Genomic DNA, 9,450 nt, shown 5'->3' with positions numbered 1-9,450 from the left:
CCCCCCCCTTTGTAATTAGACCTTTATAGTAAGCCCCTAACAATACAACTTGAGAAGCTATCGCTCTAAAAATGCGTAAATGTAATCTATATATAAGGAAGATAAAAGGCGAAGTAAACTTCTGCAGTTAGTTCTGGCTCGGTTACCCAACCCTTATCACATATGTCTTAAATGCAAAAATACCATTTGATAAGCTTTAAATGAGTTGAATTAAACATGGCTGGAATTCTGTCCCATGTGCAATATTTAACGTTGCCATTATTAAGCACTGTATTTGTTTTATCTTACTGATTAACTGTTGACTCTCTGACTAGTAGCTTGCATTATTACAAGAGCATGCAAGTGAAAAGTAGCTGCACGGTGTCATTTAAAACCAGGTTAGAATTTAAAAAAACAAAGGGAGACATGGCACTTGCAGAATCTTGTAATGCCTGTTAGTGTTGTTGTGTCAATCCATGCTTCCTTGAGGAATAACTTTTTTTTTTTCCTTTTTTTTTTCCCCTCCCCCGCTTTTAGATCATTTAACTGTAGCAGAGCCTGTGGCTGTACTGAAAGCAGATGAGGTATGGGGTGCTTTAAGAGGTAAGCCTTTTCCTATAGAGCTGTTTGTTCTGGGCTTATACAACTCCATGCCAGACTAAGAACCAGCTGGCCACTGAGCCTTGCCCTCATTTAGCCCTTCACTGGAAGTAAGCTTGGGCACAGAGGCCAGAAGGATACCCCAGATATGTGTTGGTCAGACCCTCAGTCTGGATGCTTAGCATCTCAGATCCAGTGGCACACCAGAAGTGCACTCCTGCCTGAAATCAGCCAAACCAACCAAATCCTCCACGCTAAAAAGCTCTCTGCAGTGTGAACAAATTATTCTCTGACTGCACCTAAGAACTGAACGTGGTGGACACTTCACCAAGAAGACGATGAGGCCGAAGTTTTAGTCTGCTGTTCTTACTGGAATGTTAATCTAAATTAGCAGATTTTTCATGCTGAATTAGAAGCTTCACCAGTTCCAGAAATGACAGGAATAGATGCATGGCAACATCAGACATTCCTGCCTTACATTCAGTCACTTCCGTACTCTTCGAGGATTGATTAGGTACAGCTGGGCTGTAGTGCTAATAATCAGTACTGGTGTGTACTGGAGAGCTTGAATGGTTCCCTCTTCAGAATGTCATTAAATGTGGTGCTTGAGCAATTAAGGAAACTGTGCTAGAGAGAAACTCCGCTACAAGCTAGGTATCTGAACACCTGTAGTTATGGTCCCTGCAGGTACTGGGTTGTACTGCAGATCCCTTTCTTGGATTTTTTTCCAGGTTTGGAAACCTTCAGCCAGTTGGTACATGAGGATGACTATGGAAGTGTAAGTATAACTGTTCACCTAAACCAGTCCTAACAACAGACAACCACATTCTTCATTAGGTGCTCTTCTAGCAGCAGCAGATCTACTGATTTCATTAGGTATCTTTTTCAGAAAATGATCCTTGGAAAACCATTAACAAACTGAAAAGTAACTATTTCCTTGTTGAAATGATGAATATAAAATGGGAATTCTAATTTTTAAATCTCATTCTCCTAGTTTCTTGTCAATGAATCTGAAATCTACGACTTCCCAAGATTTGCTCATAGAGGAATCTTACTAGACACGTCAAGGCATTATTTACCATTGAAATCTATTCTTACAAACCTGGTAAGTGGCAGTTTTGTGTCATGAATAATGAAGGCTTTCTACTGTTGTGTTTTACCCCCTGAAGTAGGTAGCAACTGGAGCTGGTATGACAGGAGAACCCACCTCCTCTGGCTGACTTCTAAAAGGACAGAGTGAACTGTCCTAAAAGGACTAAGTGAAGGTCAGAGCATCCACTGGAGAGAAATCTAGTGGACAGAGACAATGATTAGTGAGCCTGTAAAGAAGGCTGGGATTTGTGGTGCCTTGAGTTTTGTATATTTTCTGTTGCCTAAATCAGCTCACGTATTTTAAGGAGGCATGTTTTGAGACATCTGCCTGTCACCAAGCAGTACAGGGGAGACCTTGCAAATCCTGGCTTCAGTTGCCAGTGGTTGCTGGAAAATTCCAGTCTTTTCAATAACCGGGCTTCGGTAGTCCTTTCTTAGTCTGCTAAGAGGAAGCCCATTGTTAAGTAGTACAGAGCAAGGGGGCAAATTGGAAGTGTTTATTGGAAGCTACTGATTTTGTTCACCAAGTCCCTCCAAAAAGGTGAAAACCACAAACAAACAAACCAGCCCACAAAACTTTATCTGAAAAGCTTAAGTAGGCACTCTAGTAATTTTATACTCCCGCTTTGATGGGAAGGTGATGAATTTGGGTAAGCATAGCAGCCAAAGCTGTGTGGGGTTTTGTTTTGTTTTGTATGCCCCTTTTCTGCTGTTGAAATCCTTGTAGCAGGGTGTTGATTAATCTCAGCCAGCAACTAAGTACCACACAGCTGCTCGCTCACCTCCCTACCCTCCACCAGTGGAGGAGGAGAATTGGAGGAAAAGACAAACTCGTGGGTTGAGATAGGAACAATTTAATAATTGAAAGTAAATGAAATAAAACAATGATACCAATACTAATAATATGTAATGAAAATAATGGAAAAACCCCCATATGATACAGCCGCTCACCACCTGCTGACTGACTGAGAGTCAGAGCCAGAGAGAGAGAGAAAGTCCACCCCTGGCCCAACCTCCAACCCATATACTGGGCATGACATCTCATGCAGTGGAATACGCCTGTGGCCAGTCTGGGCCAGCCGTCCTGAGCGTGTCCCCTCCCAGCTTCTTGTAGTGAAGAGGCTGGGAACACAGGCACAGCACCAGGAACCGAAAAAGGCCCTGACTCGGTACAAACGCTCCGTGGCGACAGCTAAAAGCACCAGTGCAGTCAGTGCTCTTCCCCGCGCAAATCCGAAACACAGCCTCATTCATACCAGCCACTCTGAAGAAAACCAGCTCACAGGGCTCATTTGGTGGGTTGAAATGGGGAAGACTTTGAGTGGAGGTACATGGAGTTTCATAGTTTGTCTGTCTTGCTTTTCCACGATGAAATAGCTTTAGAAATTTCCCTTACATGTTGCAGAACTTAGCAGAGTGAGCTTATGGGCAGGAAGGAAGTGCAGGTAAAGCCAGTCTTAATTTCTGAGGTCATCCTTGAACTGTGCTCAGAATTTGCCCCTCCATGGGTATTTACCACTTGTATTTGCCTTCAAGATCAGTCCCTGTTCAGCAAGTAGTGTTTGTGTAGTGTTTCATTTACAGCTGAGGGTGCTTCAAAGACTGAAGCAGTCAGTTGTGTCAATATTTGTTGTCTTTTCTAAAAGAGACGATGTCCAAACAGTAAACTGACTTTTGAGACTTGCATTTCTAACCGTTCCTGTGTTTCTGCAACTGTTGCTATTCTGATGTATTTCCTTAAATTATGTCTGTGGCTCTAATACCTTCCCAGGGCTACATTTTACGACGTTTTGCTGGTGTAAGAACACGTACATGTTTCCTCCCACCTCTGTGCCTGCTTGAATCCAGGCTAACCTAATGAAAAGCAGCAATAATCCCTTCACTGACAAGTGTTAAGTAGATACTTACGACAGCAGTTCAGGTCCATTTCTTGTTTGTGTTCAGCTGCTGTACTGTATTTCCGGGAAGGTCATTGTCCTTGAGGAAGGAGTGGCTGAGGTGAAGGTTAGGAGATATTATTTTCCATGTGGAAAGATGGAAATGCAGGAAGATGTGTGGTAATTAAAACTTCTGCTGAACAGATGAGATAATTTGGGGGAAATGACATGGCATAAATCTTCCTTTGGGTTTGGTGGTAGTTCCTGAAGAGGTTTTATTGCTTCTTTCAACACAGGTTGGTGGGGGGGGGGAAAAAAAAAAGGCAGGGGTGGAAATAATTATGTTGTGGAAAGAGCTTGGAAGCAATTGTGTTGCAATTACTTGGTCCTGAACAATGTAGAGAACATTTACTCGGTCTGCTTATAGCACACGAAAAATGCTAGTGACTCTTAACAAACGTGCGTAATTCAGACTATGCGTGTAACTATCTGGAGTCATAATTCTCTAAAATAAGTGTGTTGGCATTTATCTTGAGTATCTTCAAGTTCAAAAAAGGGAAGTACTGACACTGATGACTGAAAGAAGGCGAATGCTATTTTCTGTGGGGAAAATGCGTGATTTATTTTGCATGCATTTGAAATGGATTCTGCAGAATTCACTGGCAGTTAGGGGTGTACTAAATGGGAAACTCATGCTGTTTAGTTTTTGAGTTCAAAGTGATGAAGCAGAAAAGTACAAGCTTTTCTGTGAGCTGAAACAGCTGATGGTGCATAGAGAATTGCCTAGATATGTTCTGAAGTGGAAGAAATTCATAAGCACTTCCCTTAAAAGGGAGTAGTTCCCCTTTTACCAGCCGGTGGAGCAAGATCAGACCACGGGCTTGTTGACAGGAGTGGTGCAAACAGATGGCAGAGGAATGGAGCAGTAGTAGAAACAGCCTGGTGCATTTTGGTGTATGCTTCTAGGATTTGGTGAAACATGGTGCACTTTTTCTTTGGTTGTGTGGGTTTTTCTTTTTCAGTTGCTTTAGGCATGTGGGATATACTGGGACAAGACCACCTTTTTTGCGTAGGTTCTCTGTAAGAGTGAAGTGCTTGACTAGACTGTATTACATTATTTGTTACAGGATGCCATGGCTTTTAACAAGTTCAATGTTCTCCACTGGCATATAGTAGACGATCAGTCGTTCCCTTACCAGAGTATTTATTTCCCTGAGCTAAGTGACAAGGTGAGTAAACGTCATCGGAGCAGGGTGGGAAGGCAAAAGTCTGGCACGTGTTTGGTAAAAATAAAATGCAGAGCCTACCAATGGTTGAATACATCTGCCTTGGCTAATTGTGAAGCAGTACCAGAGGACCAATAACCAGCAAGGCCACATTTTAGGGCCCTACCTGTGTGTCTTTGTGGACCATGTTCAAGTCTTTCTTGGTGGATGACCTTCCTAATTCTTCTGTGCAAATTTGTGGTGACTGTGATCCTCAGTGTTTGCAGTCTTTCAAAGCAGTAGTGGTGTACGAATAACCTCTTGTGGTGAACACTGCTTAAATTTCTTTCTCTTTGTTTAACTGGTGGACTTCCTGCTGTCCAGGAATAATAAATGCAAGAGAATTTCCTGTAAGCTCTAGGTTCGGAACTGCTGTGGCAGTACTTCTGCCCTTTCTGAGATTTAATAAACTTTACAAAACACAACATGTCTGTAAGAAGTCCAAAAGTGAGACGTTCTGTTCTAAAACAAATACAGTGCAATGTGTCTCCTTATTTCCTGATTCACAGCAGGTTTTAATTAAGGAAAGCCATCATGAGGTTCTTGCTCAGTCGTGGGTTGGTAGTAGCCACATCAAGCATGAATAATTTAAATAGACTGAGCCTAAGCACAAGATTTGTGATTCTGTTTTAAAACGCTTGCTAGAATCTGGTCCTCATGAAAATGAGGTAGGCAGTGCTTGAGCAGCTGCTGTGAAGGATTCGTAATTGAAAAATTGTAGATGCTGGATGGTGCAGTCAGATTACTTTTCCTAATAATGGTTGTGGAATTCTGTCCTGTTCGCCAGTGATGAAGAGGGAAATGGCCTTTGTCCCTAGCCTTCTTTTTAAAAGGCTTCTTGTTTACTGTATCTCTTTTTTTGAGTATCTCAGCTGTGGAAACCATTTCCAGATAAATAGCAGTTTAAGGTGCTGTCAATCATGAGGAGTCACGATGCTTTTCTGATACGGTTTGTCTCTTTGGCATGCATCTGTTTCACCAAACTGTAGCAGTCTGGGTCATTTGTCACATTTGTTGGCTGTGTGGGAGTGGAATAATGCTCAAATTTAGTGTCACAAAGCAAACACACCCTGACGCTAAATTGGGCATTGTCTCAAAACAGACAAGCAGAGGTGTTGGAAGAAGACGCCATTCTTTCTGGCTTGGCAGAATTTTTCCATTAGTCTTGCATGTCATGTAGCAAGGGCCCTGTGTTTCAGAAGTAATGACGCAGAGGTGGAGTGGAAAACTAATTTGTACAGAAGAATTGAAAAATGTATCTTTTATAAACCTGATGGAATAGAAGCTATTTTTCTGTTTTCTTCAATAACTGAGCTAAGGAGGAAAGGATGGTCTCCTCGGGAGATATGTCTGAGTGTCGAAAAAAGGGTTAATTTTTATGTTGGACCCCACCCCGGTAACAGAATAGTTCTGTCAGTGCAGTTGTACATGTGATAAACAATTGAGACCAACTTGTAAAACTGCTCTACAGCGTGTCTTGTAACACTTTAATCGCAATTTTGTGAGCCACTGTTATTTTGTAAACTGTCTCTACATGTGAATACTTTGCAGGGAGCCTACTCCTATAACCACATCTACACTCCTACTGATGTCCATCTGGTGATTGAATATGCTCGGTTAAGAGGCATTAGAGTTATCCCAGAGTTTGATACCCCAGGACACACACAGTCTTGGGGAAAAGGTATGTCCAAGAAATTGATAATGGTAAGTAGCAAGCAAATGAACTTGTTAAAAAGCAGCCTTTAAAGTGCAAGGCCCTTGGTAAGAGGTAAGCAAGGAGCAGACTTGACGATGGTCATGACCTGTACATCCTGGAGGAACTGAAGTGAACAAACCAAGCTGGTGCTTGCTGTGCTGGATTTGTTGAAGGCACAGATACACTCTGTTTGCCGTGGGCTTTGGATGTTGTGGTTAATCTCCCATCCAGTGCTCCTGAGGTTAGAGTAGTAAGGCAGTGGCTAGAAATAGTGAGTTGCTGACTCTAGAGTAGAGATTTCTGCTTTGGGAAGGTTCTTTCAAAGTGAATGGCGTTTCTATTAGTAAAATGGTAATTTGCCAGCGTACAAAACACAGCAACGTTGGATGCTTTTTCGCTCTCTGTCTTTTGAGTAATACTTCTTTTGACAGAGCATGCTTGAATCCTGAGAGCGGTGGTGGTTACATATACTCAAGGACCAGGGAACCTTGTGCCTTAATTCAGGGTGCACTGAGTGGGATTTCACTGCGGTCACTGTAATTCATGTAAGATGGTTTTGGCCAAACTGGAAGTAGTGAAGATTTTTTCTAGTGCTTCATAGCTAAAGTTTTAGCCATGGGGCAAGTCTCGTGCTCATCCTGTGGGGTTGTGGAAGATGTTGGAAGGTGCCTCAGGCTCTTTCTCACTAATTTGAGGAGGAAAGGAACAAGGCAAAACCTGAATTTGCTAAACAGTATTTCTGAATCCTTTATCTCATGTGGTCTTTGCTGTTACAGAGCACTAATAAGAGCCAGTGGCTTGCCTGTGGGGTAGTCTACATTCATATTAAGAGCATGGTTCAGCTCCCTTGCCTAAATCAATTGTTCCTTCTTTTATAACAGCGTTTTTTTTTTAACGTGATGCACAGGAGCGTGTCCTGGCTTTGCCTGTGAACCTGGGTAGCTATGCTTTGTTTGCCTTAAAATTCCACATACTGGAGAGAAGTGTTAAGGCATGCGAGGAGGGTAGTTGAAGCAATCTACCACCAGGGAAGGCCCTGTTTGGGGGGAAAATGTGCTTGGAGTAGGAAACAAACAGCCAGGAAGGTGCTGCTCCTGCAATGACAGTTTACCAAATAAACTGAACTTGGGAATCTCCAACCTATTGATAACTACTGTTTTGTTATCCTGGCTCACATTGCTTCAGATACTAAGAACCAGTGCTCAGTTTTGATGTCTCTGCCTAGCCTTCCTTTCTTGTGTAGAGGTAAACTCCTATCAGACTGAGGTGGGACATCTACCTGGAGCCATATACTTCCCCCTACTTAGCTGTTAACAAAGCACACTAATAGAAAAAGAGGCCTCTGGAGCACTCTCACTATATTTTACTTTCTTCTAATTGGCTTTCTTGCTAAATCCATTAAAGCTTTTTTATTCAAGCAGTCATCAGAAGCTGCTTTCCAGGTATAGTGACATGTTCCATAAATCACTGTGCGTTAAATCACAAATCTGAGTTCTGATTTCCAGTTAGAGGGTTCTTCAGCCTTGGGCCAGTTGTTTTATTTCATCCTACCTCTGTTTGATTATACTTAGAGCAGATGAGCACTTAAGCACTGAATATACTCTATTAATTGTTTCTATTAGGTCAAAAAGATCTTCTCACCCCTTGTTACAATGGAGAACAGCCAACTGGGTCCTTTGGACCTGTAAATCCCATTTTGAATACAACTTATGACTTCATGACTAAATTCTTCAAAGAAATCAGCAGTGTATTTCCAGATGCATACATTCATTTGGGAGGAGATGAAGTGAACTTCGATTGTTGGTATGGTGACAGTTCAAAGATTAAGTGCCTAGTGCCTCTTAAACTCGCCTAAATCTGTCAGTTACAGAACTCGATTGGGACAGTTTCCACTGCTTAACCCAAGGATCTCCACTCCTACTTCTGCAACTATTTACAGGCAGAGTGCTTGTGATCTTTAGCAAGCAACTGATTTTGTGCAGAATTTTACTTTGACTAGTTTCACAAATGTTTGGGTACTCCTAAAGGATTCATTTAGGAAAATTAACCTGGTAAGACGGAGAACTAGGTAGGAAAGTGCTATTTAAGATAATTAACATTTAAATGCTTTCTGTTAAAGAAAAAAGCAGTTCTTTCCATTGAGTTCTGCCTTCCAGAAAATCTGCTAACATTAAGTATTACAGTACTGACTCTTGTGTGCTTGAATTAAAATGAGGCATTAATACAGTTTTTCAATTGGTTGTCGATTTTTAATACTTTGGAGTCTCTGCTGGAGTAACTAATAACAGAATTTGGAGCAGATCTAATTGAATGAGTATTCAACTTAATCTAGTTAGTATCTGTGTGTTCTCTTGAAACATCGTATCTCAACACTCAAGACTTGCTTTGATTTTTAAAAAGAAAGAAAATTTCTGGCAAGTGCTTTATGACAGAAATGTGGGCTTGCTTTTCGGGTACTTTCCCAAATTCTTGATGTCACTCCCGCAGATCCTCTGGTATTATGGCTGCTCAGTTTCCAGACCTGCTGGCATCCTACCCACAAAGCTGCAGAGAAGCCAGGAACCCCAGGGCTCTTAAGAGCTTGAGGCAGCCTGCCAGAGGCTGCTTTAGAACAGGGACTCCAGTACTTCTGCCACAGAACTATTGGTTTTCTCTCAAAATACATAAATGATGTTAGCCTGCTGTTTCTGCTCTGTTGTGTATTTCAGGGTTGTGTGCTGTGCATCGGTGGGAATGGTTAGGAAATCTGCTTTAGTAACAGAACTACTACTAAAAAAAAAAAAAAAGGAAAGAAAATAACAATTTTGTTTGTTTATTATTTAAGGAAATCTAACCCTGAAGTGAAAGAGTTCATGAAGAAGCAAGAATTTGGATTTGACTATGCTAAATTGGAGTCTTACTATATTCAGAAGTATGATTTTTTTTTTTTTTTTTACTCTTG

General features: G+C 41.6%; 1 protein-coding gene across 1 annotated transcript in view; it reads left to right on the top strand.

Annotated features, from left to right (window-relative positions):
• The window catches only part of HEXB (hexosaminidase B (beta polypeptide)), a gene marked incomplete at its 5' end in the record, with an annotated part of 16,620 nt that overhangs the window by 1,818 nt on the left and 5,352 nt on the right, over positions 1-9,450 (top strand). Inside the window, 7 exon segments of the mRNA XM_010149905.1 lie at positions 517-582; positions 1,311-1,357; positions 1,574-1,684; positions 4,676-4,777; positions 6,365-6,494; positions 8,132-8,312; positions 9,334-9,420. Coding sequence (XP_010148207.1) covers positions 517-582; positions 1,311-1,357; positions 1,574-1,684; positions 4,676-4,777; positions 6,365-6,494; positions 8,132-8,312; positions 9,334-9,420 — 724 coding nt within the window.

The sequence above is a fragment of the Eurypyga helias genome, unplaced genomic scaffold (genome assembly GCF_000690775.1).
Source record: "Eurypyga helias isolate BGI_N326 unplaced genomic scaffold, ASM69077v1 scaffold28844, whole genome shotgun sequence".
Lineage (NCBI taxonomy): Eukaryota > Metazoa > Chordata > Aves > Eurypygiformes > Eurypygidae > Eurypyga > Eurypyga helias.
This window is presented reverse-complemented; position numbering and strand designations above follow the sequence as displayed.